Genomic DNA, 14312 nt, shown 5'->3' on the forward strand with positions numbered 1-14312 from the left:
TCATGGATTTATGGCCATAAATAAGATTGATGTCATTTGGCTTCAGTCGCTTGTTGCTACTTATTGCAGTGGGTGGGACCTGTCACTCCCACATTGCAACAGTTACTTGTTCACAAATTTTTTATTTAGGATGCTGTGCAAGCATAATCATTAGCTAAGTATATAATTACTTGTATAAAACTTAATTTCTGGGCTCAGCCGTGTCGCTCCCGTGAAATATGTCTGCTTTAGCACTATTTCTAGTAAAATATTGCTATAATACCAGAGAACTGCTAAATTGGACATGTCAGAAGCTTCTGACTCGCTCACCTATATAAAAGGTGTCGGTATAAAACTGGGGCGAGTGTTAAACACTACCACAGCAACCCCTCCAATTAGCCTTTTCCTCATCAAAAGACCCTAAATACGGGGAGCCGACCCATAGGTCACACCTAGCTACCCCGTTGAAGGCGTCTGTGACGACATACTTTTCGATAGCCATATCGTGTTCGTACGTTCGAATACTATAGCTATTTGTTCTTTTATTTTTATTCTTGGTTACGGATCGTCAATCTACCTCTTCACCCAAGTTAAGTACTGGTTCCGCCCTTTTTCAATATTTAGAGAGTGAATTTGCCTTTCGTTTTGCCTTTATTTAGCATTTTATTAGGCGTCACTTATAAGTAGCGGGCGGGCGGCAAGTCGCCTTTACGGCTTATCCTTGAATTGTACCGATTTCGAGTGGTCTTCCTCTCTGCTTGTAACATGTGATATTTCAGTACATATATTTATTTATTTCTTGGGTGGCAGTTTTTAGTCGATCCTATTTTCATTTATGTTTTGTTATTTTCATTATTTTCATGTTTTTCACGGGGGTCTTCATTCGAGCACGTTTTTTTATTTCGTGCTTCGCCGTTTATCCACCGCCCCCCCCCCCCCCCCTCTGTTATTTTTAAGTTTGGTTTATTTCATTCAAGAATTTTCCCTTTTTTCTTTTCGTCAGCTTGCCGTTTCTTATCGTTTTGTCAATAGGCAAAGTAGGCAAGTAGTTTTTCCCTTTTGCGCCCACCGTTATCGAGTGGCCTTCATTGTGGTTTTATATTTTACGTAAGTTTATTTTCATTTCCCCCGTGTTAAAGCATGATTTTCTTTTAGCTTTAAGTAATTGATTTTATTTTCTCTATGTATATGTTGGATGTTAGGTCGGTTAGCCTACATAGGCTATGCCTGTGTTTTCCTCGTGATCTTTTATTTGCGAGGGTACGCTGCTCACGTGATCGTCACCCCATCAGCCCTCCCTCCCTCCCCCTCACGTGGGGCCCCCAGTAGTTGGGTGCTCCTCTCGCCTTGGTTGTCGCTGACAGCCGTTCCCATCAGCGGAGGGGGGGATGTAGAGGGTCCTCCAGGACCTTAGGTTGGTGGGTGTCGCTTCTCAGCCGACCGCCTCCGGAGTTGATGATTGCTTTGCGTAGCAGCCTCGGCTTCCGTGGATTTGTTGCGCTCTGCTTCTTTCAGCTCCCGGAGCTTACATTCATCCGCCTAAAACATTCCCTCTCCGCATAAGGCGGATTTAGATTCCGGCTTCTCCGGTAGTCGTTGAGGGCTATGTTTACGGAAGTTACTCTTCCGTAGGCGGAGATATGATAATTGTTATTTTAGTTCTCTTTTTTATTTTTATTTTCTTTTCTTTTTGCCACAGAACTTGCGGGTTCATGTGGCCGTCCCGAGTTACTCCGTGTACCCCCCACGGGTCATACAGCTCCGGGTGGTTTTATTTCTTACACAGTCCCCGGGACGTAAATATATGAATATATATATATATTTTCCTTTCTTTTGCCACGGAACTTGCGAGTTCATGTGGCCGTCCCGGGTTACTTCGTGTACCCCCCACCCCGGGTCATACAGCTCCGGGTTGTTTTAATTATTACACAGTCCCCGGGACGTAAATATATGAATATATATACATATATATATATATATTATTTCAGTCCTGAATGCTCCGGCATATGACATTATTATCATAATATCCTAATAAGTTTGTGCAATTGTTCTTATATATTATTGCACTTACAGGCCACTCAGTGTCTGGTTGCCGGTCTACAGGATCCGTGCAACCATGATGTTTGCCGGAACCATGCCCCGTGAGCAGTATTGCTTACCGGTTCCGTAGTCTGGCATCACGAAAACTGCTTTGCCTGCTACGACTTGTACAACAAGTTACCTGTTCGGTAAGTTACCGCACTGCTTGTTCTATGCATATTGTCATGGAATTATATTACACTACATTTTTTAGTGTAAAAAAATAAATAAATAAATAAAAATAAATTAAATAAATAATAAATAAATAATAAAAATTTCTTTAAATTAAATTACATTAATTAATCAACATATGTAAGGATAATGTTCAAAGATTTTACTTGAAATTGACACATTCCCATTCCTTGCATTACAGACGGAGCAGTCTGTTAAGCATGCTGCACTCTCCACCCTCAAGATCTGGGTTGGAGGTTTTGGACAGAACGTAGGGAAAGCGAAGCCTTATATTCTACCTCAAGATATGGCAGCCTTCCCAGCCGGGAAAGCTGCCAGATACGTTGACCCAAAAGTCGCAGCACCAATTATCAAATAAATTCAAGATTCAGTTATGGAACAGCAAGAGGCAGAGTTGCCGGACCTTGGTTTGGAAGTAGTCTCACTTGAAGTAGTGAGGGTTTGCCCGTTACACTAGATATGGTTACAGGTAACAGTGTTAATGAGGCTAGCCTAGTTGGTCACCGGGGTCTTTCCTCGAGTGACTCTGATTCTTCCTCTCCCTTTACTCCCAATTCCTTCATGGGTTTCACAGGAGGTTTGCCCCCTCCCAGGTCGCATTCCTTCTCTGTGATTCCTAGATTAAAGAGAAAACCTTCAGGTAAAACCTTGCTTAAAAGCCAATCAGACACAAAGCCAAGGCCTGGGCAGGTGCCAGAGGTTCATACACATATTAAACCTAGGCTGAGATTTCTTTCTAAGTCTGCAAATCCAAGGCCTTAAGGAGAGAACTCTTCCCATTGCCCCTCAAGTCCCATCCCTTCAACGTCTTGAGATCGGATACCTCATAAGGTACCGTAGGGAGGGCTGGAAGGTTCCCCTTTAGTCGGCAAAGACCTGTTCAACACGAATATTTTAAATCAGGTCAGTGGTCTTGCTAGCTTAGTCAGTTCAGTCGCACCAAGGTTTGAAAGGGTGTTTTTGTTTTTAAAAGTTTAGGTGCACAGGACTCCCTGATTGCAGGTCTCAGACAGGAGTCGGCAGTTCCGGCACCTCCTAGTAACTTGGTGCAAGGTCAGAGCATGCCTGACGGGTCCATGCTCCCTCCGTTCCACCCTGGTGATCCTTGGAGGGTAGTGATCTTCGCTCCGTTTGTCAGCGGGATGTTGACTGCAGAAGGTTGTGGTACACGTAGACTCGAGGATTTCGAGTTCTTCCCCGAAAGGTTATGGCCACCATTTATAGGTTATGTTAGGCTTATGGAGGCAGCTTCGATTAGGGAGGACAAGGTCTCCAAGGGGACTGTTATCCTTTCTAGCAATCAGGCTCATCAAGTATGGATATGGAGCCTAGAAGTGGATCTGCTCAAATACTAAGGTAACAGCATTTAAAAGCCCTTTCACGATGTTTACGTCTGATGACGGGAACTCCTTACCTTTTTCATAAAAGGTAGTAGGATTTACCCTTCAGGCAGTGACTCGGGAAGAGCCCCAGCTTAGCGAGACAGATCCCACATCATTGCTACTCCCGGGTAGGGAGAATTTGTGGGAAGTTTGCCGGCTACATTCTCGGTAGACAAGCTTAAGCCAAACTGTGCAATCAACTTGTTTAGTGAGCGCCTCTGTCAGACGCACTGATCCAAGTCGAATTTGATGCTAGGACACGTCTTGCAAGGTCTCTTAACTCTCTAGTGATGACAGAGACGGTGGCTCTGGAGTACGCTCATGAACCGCTGTGTAAGGTCATTGCGGAGTAGTTACTTTTAAGCATGCAATGTGACTTGTACGGCTTTGCGGTTACTAAGAGAAATGGCAGGAAGCATGTTCTATCCGAGGCTACGATCAGGCACGAACCCAACAAGCTTCTGGCTTCCTCAATCTGGGGTGCAGATCTCTTCCCAGCTTCGGCAGTAAACGAGGTTCAGAACGAGGCATCACGTTTTAATCAAAGCATCAGATTGCATTGGGGCATTCCTTTCAAAAGGAAATTAGAGTCTTCTTCCTCCAGTTTTAGGGCCAGGAAGGGTCAAAGAAGGTACCAACCTTTCCAAGTTCCGCAACAGCATCCTGTGCTTCAAGCTGTTCTAATTCAGCAAGTTCCCCAACCTTCATCTTCTAAGGCTCAGCCTCGGCAACAGCATCAATTTGTCTTCCTTTCGCTGTCGGCTAGCCAACAGGTTCCCCCACTGTATTCAGTGTCGCCTGCTTTTAACCCGGTCTATGAGAATCGGGTATTTCAACCTTTTACCAAGGTTGCTAGGGGTTGCAGGGCTAGAGGCCCCTTTCGTCAGCGTGGAGGAACCGGAGCCCAAGGGCGAGCTAGAGGTGCATGGTCAGGAAAGGAACCCGACCCTCATCATCTCAATGAAGTTCCTCAAATAGGAGGCAGGCTGTATCTCTTTTAACATCGTTGGGGGTTCAGCAGCTGGGCGGAAAGCATAGTATCCATCTATCAGCATCCAACCCAAGGGTTGATGGATTACTCCAGGGATCTTCTCCAGAAGGGAGCAGTCTCCGGGACAAAGAACTTGAAATTTCAGAGTCGTCTATTCAGTGTCCCAAAGAAAGGGACCGACCAAAGAAGGGTGATCTTAGGTCCCGTTTAAACTTGTACATTCCTTGCGACAAGTTCTAAATGCTGACCATCTCTCAGGTACGGGCCTTACTTCCCCGTGGGGGCGTCACCACCTCTATAGATCTTACAGACGCCTATTATCATGTCCCGATGGCTCGGCACTTCCATCCATTCCTGGGCTTCAAACTAGGGAAAGAAGCCTATTCCTTCAAGGTGATGCCCTTCCGGCTGAATATAGCCCCAAGGGTTTTCACGAACCTGGCGGAGGTAGTGGTGCAGGAGCTAAGGTCTCAGGTTTTATTGGTGGTGGCGTACCTAAATGACTGGCTAATCTGGGAGATGGCCAAAGACAAGTATATGAAAGCCACGGACGAGGTCATATCTTTCCTGGAATATATAGGGTTCAAGATCAACAGGACCAAGTCCCGATTGGCCCCAGAATCCAAGTTCCAGTGGCTAGGTATCCATTGGGGCTTGGATTCACACAATCTTTCCATTCCATCCGGGAAGGGATGCCAAGGTAACAAGCCAATTCTTAAAATGCAAAAAGGCTTCGAGAAGGAATCAGGAGACAATCCTAGGCTTCGCCTCCAATTTAGCCTCAGTCACAGACGTTCTGTTGAAAGCCAAGCTCAAGGACATCAATCGAGTTTGACGTTCAAAGGCCAATGCCAAGTGTCGCGACAAGTTCGGCCGGGTACCTCTGATTCCCAAGGAAGGGAACGTCTACGTCCATGGGCAATGGCCGAAAACCTAGCCAAAGAGTTACAGTTGCAGTTCCCTCCCCCGTCCCTACTGGTGCATACAGTCGCATCACTGTCAGGTTGGGGAGGTTATTCACAGCACGACAAGGTTCAGGGAACTTGGTCACCTCAGTTCCAAAAGCTTCACATCAACATCCTGGAAGCTATGGCAGTGTTTCTGACCTTAATGAAGCTCCGTCTTCCGGAGGAGACTCATATCAGATTGGCTCTCGACAGTGAGGTAGTGATACACGGTATAAACAGAGGTGGTTCAAAGTCAAGTCATGTGAACCACGTGGTGATAGCAACTTTTTCTCTAGCTGACAAGAACACCTGGCATCTATCGGCTACCCATCTGGCAGGAGTCCACAATGTAGTAGCAGACGCACTGTCCCGGTCAGTCCCCCTGGAGTCAGAATGGTCACTGGACCAGGAATCCCCTTCAAGAGGGTTTGTAGGAGAGTACCGGGTCTGAAAGTAGATATGTTCGCTACAGGGGCAAACCACAAGCTGCCTTGTTACGTAGCCCCAAATATGGACCCTCTAGCATACGCTACGGACGCCCTGAGTATAGGTTGGAACCAGTGGAGGGAGGTTTATTTATTCCCTCCAGTGAACCTTCTCCTGAAGGTGCTGCACAAGTTGAAATCCTTCAAAGGTCAGGTGGCTCTCATAGCTCCTTACTGGCCCAAGAACAATTGGTTTCCCCTTCTCCTGGAACTAGGTCTTCGTCCTCACCCTCTCCCGGACTTGAGGCTGTCGCAACAAGTTCAAACGGTGACTGTGTTCGATTCCTCAGGTCTTCACAAAACCCTATCTTTATGGATTTCATGAAGTTTGCAGGTAGGAGGGTAGGGGACATTGATCCACAGAACATTTTGTTCTTGGAGTCAGACAAAAGAGAATCTACACTTCGCCAGTATGGTTCAGCAGTTAAACAATTGCCTACATTGCTCAGGGAATCAAATGTCAAAGTAATGACAATGAACGTGACTATAACATTCTTCAGGACTTTATTCGAACAAGGCTTGGCAGTTGCCACAATAGCAACCACTAAGTCAGCTCTGAAAAAGATTTTTCTTCTCGGGTTTGGTATAAATCTATCCGAGTCTTATTTCACCTCAATCCCAAGGGCTTGTGCACGCCTGCGGCTTATTCACAGGCCGTCGTCAGTGTCATGGTTTCTTAACGATGTTCTCAGGTTAGACTCTAAAACAGACAACTTCAAATGTGATTGCCAAACCCTTTTGCGTAAGGCACTGTTTTTATTAAGTCTGTCTTCAGGTGCCAGAACATCGCAGATGTCATCTTTATCTAGTGGCCAAGGGCATATAGAATTCGTTTCCTCGGGTGAATATTTTATGGCTAAGAATGAGAACCCTTTGGTAAGGTGATCCCCATGGAAGGTTGTTCCGATTCCGCAACATCCTTCTTTATGTCCTGTTAAAACTCCTAAGGACTATTTATCTAGAACATCTACCTTTTCCGAAGGCCCCCCTCCCCCCCTTTTCATGTGGGGCGGTGGTGGTACCATATCTCTAAAGGGCATTGCGCAGCAGTTTTTGTATTTTACCAAGGAAGTCAGCCCAGGGTCCTTTCCCAAAGCGCGTGGTATTCGGGCTATAACAACTTCTGTAAATTTCTTCAAATATATGAACTTTGATGATCTGAAGAAATATACTGGTTGGAAGTTGCACTGGGTTTTCCAAAGCATTACCCTAAGTCTTTGGAGGATCTTAAATATCATGCAATAGCTGTAGGGAGGTCAGTGTCTCCTGCTACAACATCAATATAGTACTGTCCTTGTGTCATATGAATATTTTCCATTATGCCAGCATTATTAACATTCTACCTACCGCAGCACATTTCTTTGTTAGTTGACTTGGTGTATGGTGTTAATTTATACAATTTAATATTCTATTTCGTTTCAGAGTGATGTAGCTTGGCGTTTCTCTGGTACAATTTCACGGGAACGACACGGCTGAGCCCAGAAAAGGGATTTTGACGTAGGAAAAATCTATTTCTGGGCGAGGAAGCCGTGTCGCCCAGTGAAATCCCCCCATGGTTTTTTCCCCCCCTTGCAGTGCACCAAGCTTCATTGCTATCGATAAGTATGACGTCACAGACGCCTTCAACGGGGTAGCTAGGTGTGACCTATGGGTCGGCTCCCCGTATTTAGGGTCTTTTGATGAGGAAAAGGCTAATTGGAGGGGTTGCTGTGGTAGTGTTTAACACTCGCCCCAGTTTTATACCGACACCTTTTATATAGGTGAGCGAGTCAGAAGCTTCTGACATGTCCAATTTAGCAGTTCTCTGGTATTATAGCAATATTTTACTAGAAATAGTGCTAAAGCAGACATATTTCACTGGGCGACACGGCTTCCTCGCCCAGAAATAGATTTTTCCTACGTCAAAATCCCTTTTTATTATGAAAATATTATTTTGATCAAAGTTGTACATACATGGATTTATGTATACTAGTCTTGCTTTCATTTTTTATATATTTAATGTACTTTATTTATCCTTTTGTAGACAAAGCCGAAAGCAGTTAAAGAAGTTTGAGAAAAATTTGAAGTCTGGAAAGTGCAACATATCAAGTGAGAATGCACTTCATCTCTTTCTTTTAGCAACTCCCATCAGATACTGTGCTTTCAGTGACGCAAAGAGTGTGCTGGGTAGTACCTATGGAATGTGTGTGATCCAGGTAAGTCATGGGTAACATGACCTATTCATAACATCCGTACAGTAACGTTATTTTGCTTGCAGCATATTAGAATGTAGTGTTAGTACTTAAACATAAGATAGTGGTGTTGTACTTTGAAATTTTTTCTTTAAATAATTACTATATTTTTTGCATTGAAGACCTTTTTTTTCTGAAATAAGTCATGGAAATTTACTATGTATCCTAGAGTCCAAAGGCTCAGTTTTAATTGGCTTATTAGTATTACTGGCACAGTCTGGCCTCTTTCATCTTGGTCCAGGAACTCCCGTGATCTGGGACTTTCTTAATTAGCCGTCTTAGTTCTTGAGTGGCTATGAGGGCTTTTAGATTTTTTCTGATTTCAGAAATGAAGTTTGCTACGTAAATACACAAGCACTGTTTACTTCTAACAAAAACAGTCTGTGAAACTCAGAAATATACAATATGTATACGAAAGAACTAATTTGTGTATATATAGTGCTTATGTATCACCTGATCTCATTTGTCGTGCAATCATTAAAATTTAATCCAAAAACATGATTCATCATATACATCCTGTATTAGAGCAAGATGTATTTTCAGTAGATTACACTAGGGTAAACGTCCATGCTGTCTCAGTTTATTAGAACCCATTAATAATGCATATATGAGTAGCTTATAACTATATGTAAATAGGCCTTGAAGCAAAAGTTCATTAAGTTAAATGCAAATCTTCATACATTAAAACCAGGCTTACCAACCATGTAACTTGTCTAAGAATTCATTATGATATATTTCTTATAATTAATAGCTATATGCCAGTGTACTACTATGTGCAAGATACTGGCATAAACAATAGCAAGTACTACTGATATGAACAATTGATTTGAGAAACAGCTATTTGCTGATGTCAGTTACTGGCCATGATTTTCACCGAGTTGTCAATGTCCCACTGATGCAACTAGACTGTTATCAAGTGAAGTTGGCATGACACTAGGCCCCTTTTGTTGACATAAGCTACCACTGTAGTGTTATCTGACATCAGGATAATGGAGTGCTCCAAAACCCTTTTTTAGTCCAACCACCAAAAAAAGTTGCTTATTACTTCTGCTAACAGAGTGACCTGTAGCTGAGGAGTGTCCCTTGCTGGTGACCAAAATTCCTTCAACCTCCATCGCTGGAATTAAAGATGTAGATGCCCTTTAGGAACCACCTTCTCCAGTGAAGTCAAAAGCCCTAGGATCACTTGCCACTGCTGAGCTGGTCATTTCTGTTCGGACAGGAAGGAATGAGCCCATGTCTTGAACTAATCAGTCCTCTGGTCTGATGGGAAGATTCACAATGAGGCTGTGTCTATGATCATTCCCATGCAAAGAATTCTCCAGCTTGGATGAAGCTTGGACTTTCCCAGATTTATCATGATGCCCAAGCCTGACAAAATTAGAGAAGAGGGCGCCCTTGTCAAATTGTCTTTTCCTCGGAACTTGCTAAGACCACCCAGTCATCGAGGTATCTTAGGAGGCAAATCCCCTGAGCATGAGCCCATGTTGACACTAGGGTGAAAGCTTGTGAACATCTGGGCTGCTGTTGTCAGTCTGAAGCAAAGGACTTTGAACTGGAACACCAATTCTCCAAGGCTGAAGCGAAGAAACTTACAGGAGGAGGGATGGATAGGGAGCTGGAAGTAAGCATCCTTGAGATCTATAGTCAGCATGTAGTGATTGTCTCTGACAGATGCTAAGACTGTTTGAGGAGTCTCCATCCTAAACTTTGTCTTCCTGATGAAGAGGTCAATGTGAAATGTCTATCACTGGCCTCCAATTGCCAGTGGCTTTGGGGACTAGGAAGACTCTTGTAGAATCCTGGGAATGATGCTTTACTTGTTCTACTGTTCCCTTCTCCATCATCTTCCTCACCTCTTCTTGGAGAGCTAGGTCTTTTGGAGAACCTCAGGCGTAAGTGAGGTGGAGAGGATGATTGGAGAGAGGATGAACGAAGTCGGAAGGAAGTAGATAGATATTACTTGAAGAACATCTACCACCCACAGGTCTGAACCAAAGCTCTGCCATGTAGCCCAATGACTCTCCAGGCATCCCTTCTGTTGACAAAGGGTGGGGAGTGGTGCCCACTCTATCATCTACCTCCCCTGGCTCTGCCTGTATTCCCCCTTCCTGACCTTGAAATAGCGAGTTTGAAAGGGTCATTGCTGAGGCGGTTTCTTCGGAAACAAAGCAGGTTGAGAAGTCTTGTTCATGTAATGATAACTAAGAGAATATCTGATAGAGTAGCATAAAAACATAAAAGAGAGAGAGAGAACAAAGTTCAGTTTCATGACAACTTACCGGTTATTGTTGCACGGGAATTCAGCACTTTCTTCATGGTCGGTAAATATTCGTCTGTCGTATTGTTGAACCTTTGTGAGATTCTTATCTTGCAACTGCGTTACACTTATCGGCTCAATGTTATGTCTGTGTCGCATACTTGTTATACTTTCTCCTTCTTAAATATGCTGTGTTTTACCGTTTCTTCGCTCCGAGGCAAAACTGCTCTCGTTGTTGTTTGGTTGACGTCTTATAGCAGGATTTTATCGATCACTATAATTCTTCGCTGTTGTTATTCATTCTAAGTTCTATTTGTCGCTTGGTATCACCTTTGTAACTGTCGAAATGTATCTTATTTATTTAACTATTTTTCACTGCACATTACTTCTCTTGGATCCCACCGCTGCCACGATTTTTATGTTGTGATAGTGTTCTCTTACCTGCTTCTATTTCTTTAGATGATTCATTCTGGTTCTGTTTCTTTCTTTACTCTAATATTCTTTTCAGTTGATAGTCTGGATTCGTAATATCAAGTCTCAGGAATGTTTAAGTGAGATGAATGCAGTTTTCTTTCTTTACTAATGCAAAGAAATACAAGTTAAAAGCTTACACAAGTTACAACTTAAGATTTTAAAAAATCTAAATAGTCTGTTTAAGACCACTATAATGCTCTGGAAAGGTATTGCTTCTTTCTTCTATAACAGCGGTTGGTCCTTTCTGCTTCAGTTCTTCCGCTCTGCAATTAGCTACCCTCACGATTGCCTTGGCTCAACCCTCTAAGGCGGTGTATGTTCCAGGTCTCTGCCCAAATGAAGTCAGGATTAGTGGAGCTGACTCTCTATTATCTTACCCCATCCCCTTGTAGGTGGGGTTAATATGTTAATTCCTCCTCTTGACGGTGGAGCTTGATAAATTAACATGTTGATACCTCCTCTTGAAGGTGGAGCTTCCTAATTGACAGAAGCTGAGTGAGTCAGGTGCGAGGCCACAGGTCAATAAGTTTATGGCGGTCTAAAGGTTTCTATTGCGACGGTGTTTTGGCTGTTGCCGCTTTCCTTTCTTACTAATGTCCAGTGACTAACATGTTTTTTCCTTCTACACCTGGATGTTAAGTCTGACTCATACACACCAAGGCTCAATTCTCTCTCTCTCTCTCTCTCTCTCTCTCTCTCTCTCTCTCTCTCTCTCTCTCTCTCTCTCTCTCTCTCTCTCGTTATTTTCATTGTACTCTGATTATTCTCTCTTTTATGTTTTTATGCTACTCTGTCTTAGCTATCAGTACATTCATAGTGGCTGGTCTTATAGGCTTCTTGGAAGAAAACTGCTGATTCCGCTTTGGAGTGTTTGGGCGAGACGGAGCTGTTGATTTAATCACTGCCTACTGAAGGAGACGATTAGTATTTTTGGCTCAACATCTGTCGATATCTGTATCCTGTTGATCCCTAGGGAAAAGCAGCTGGGATTCTAGGATATTGCCATTCCTCAAGGATAACAAGGAGTCGACATCAACAGACTGAGCTACCTTGGAGAGGGCAGCGTCTCTCCTCATCAACAGGATATTAGCCCACAACTTCGCACTCCAATTGGTAAGGTATGATATGGCCTTAGCACCAGATTGCATCAGTCTGATGTAAGATTCACTACTGACTCTACGTATTTCTCGGAGAAGGAGAAGAAGAAATTCTGGCCTTTGCTGTAGACGAAAAGTCAAACCAAGAGACAGTTTGGAAGGCAGAAGAGGCAATGGCCTCCAAAGAAGCAGTTTCTCGAAAGGTAAGGGAAGTACCCTTTTGCACTAACCTGATCCAAGGTCAATCGGACAACATCAGAAATTACCTTTTTACTCAGGAGAGGCATGAGTGGAGTTACATATCATTATCTTTGATGAGGAAGAGGAGGGGGGAGAAACTTGAACAATTTGCTGGAACGAAGAGAGTTATCCCAGCCTGAAATCAAGGAATTTACATGATTTAGGATTGAGTCTGCATTACTGGAAGAAGGTAACTTGAAAGATGTTTCCTAGTCCTTCCTTGGTCTCAGCAAAGCTTCTGTACCTGTCAGGGCAATCACAGATGGCGTCACAGTGTTCTTAAAAAGATTACTGAACTCAAGAATGAGATCAATAACCACTGTATAAAAAGAAAGAAACTTGTTTCTCCAAATCCTCCCCTTCCTGGATGTGAAGATCCCTGTCTGCCTTCTCCAATGGATCTGTAGGGTTTAGTATTGGAGCAAAGGATTTATCAGACCCTTAACACTTGCGATAGCCTGAATGCCTGAAGTAGAGGAAAAAGATAGATCTCAATCACTGCCTTCAGACACAGAAGACCCGTTCATGCTTACGGATGTGCATCATCCTGCAGCCAGGAAGGGCAGTATAGTCATGTCTTCAGTTGTGGGAAGACTAACTGAAGATTGTGATGAGGAACATTGTTGAGGTGAAGCATGGGGAGTCAGCAAGCTTGAACCAACTGGTGAAGAACAGTAGTCTTATCCACCTCCACAGCTGTGCCAAAACCCACGGCTGTGCCCAGCCATATGTCCGTCTCTATCTTTCTGGCCGTTTTTATTCACACGTCCATGTCTGTAAGAATTGGGGGAGGAATCTCAATTTCTTCTGGTTGAGTGTGATCAGGGGCAAAGGCAAGATGAACATCTGGAAGGCCTAGTACTGACTGGACTTCTAGAAGGACAGATGTAGGCATGAACCAAAAGAACGTTTTCACGTAGCTGAATTGGAAGGAGAATTCACCACTCAGGATTTCTTGATTGGAACCTTGTTGTCCTTTCCTCAAACATACACAGGATGAATTGGAGGTGAAGGAACTACTGTCGAGTTTCTCATAGAACGAGATTCTTGAAGGCAAGAGGCCGACAGCCGAGACACATCACCCACAATAACACATACATGTGCAGGAGCATCATGGCCGTGGTCCTAAGGCGAATGGGGAACACGTATGTGTGCAGGATAGTCATGGCCTTGGTCCGAAGGCAAAGAAGAATAGTAGATGGTCCTCCATTTCTTGGGGAGAGGATCATGAAATCTTTAATCCCCCAGCATCTGACAGGGGACAAACAGGAGGAGAAGACAACTAGGATGGAGAAGATGAAGAAGGAAGATCAATGCCACCTCCTCTTAAGAACACTGCTGTACCTTGTCGAAAGACCAAGACAACTGTCTCCAGCTTTTTTGAGGGAGTTTGAAGTAGGAATAGCAGCAGAGTAAATTATGTCATAGCAGAACCCTGCTGTGCGATGTCACGAGACAGTTCAAAATTATTTTTTATTGGTATATAAACCAGAGCCTTTTACGGGTACTCCTCATTTAATGACGTACTCCTTTTACAACAACTCGGAGTTACGATGATAACATGAAGAGAGAGAGAGAAAAAAACCATAAAATGAAAATAAAAACATTGCCAGTGGTGGCCAAGAGAAAGGCTATTCAGTGCCAATAATCTGTCCTAGCCTAGGTTTTGAAAACCTTGAAATCTAAGGGTAAAACAATAAATAAGGTGTTAATATACTTTGTAAAGAAAAGCTGTACAGTTGAAAACCACTGTACCTGTCAGGCCTCTTGAAATCAGCATTCTGTGGTTTGGGAACTCCACTCGTTGCACGGCTGAATGGGGGCCGCCACGTTTGCTTACAATTTCAAGACAGCAAATTATGCCATATCTCCTTTGTTTTAGTGAGAATAATTCTTCGTAATGAAAAGAAAATCTGTGAATTCTTAGTAATGAAAGAAAATGTGTGAAGTCAAAT

General features: G+C 43.5%; 1 protein-coding gene across 1 annotated transcript in view; it reads left to right on the top strand.

Moving 5' to 3' along the window:
- LOC135218788 (RNA cytidine acetyltransferase-like) overlaps positions 1-14312 on the top strand; it is a 268720-nt gene that overhangs the window by 32160 nt on the left and 222248 nt on the right. The window contains exon 3 of the mRNA XM_064255237.1: positions 8079-8250. Coding sequence (XP_064111307.1) covers positions 8079-8250 — 172 coding nt within the window. The remainder of the gene's footprint in view (positions 1-8078; positions 8251-14312) is intronic.

Source organism: Macrobrachium nipponense, chromosome 1 (assembly GCF_015104395.2).
Source record: "Macrobrachium nipponense isolate FS-2020 chromosome 1, ASM1510439v2, whole genome shotgun sequence".
Classification (NCBI taxonomy): Eukaryota; Metazoa; Arthropoda; class Malacostraca; order Decapoda; family Palaemonidae; genus Macrobrachium; species Macrobrachium nipponense.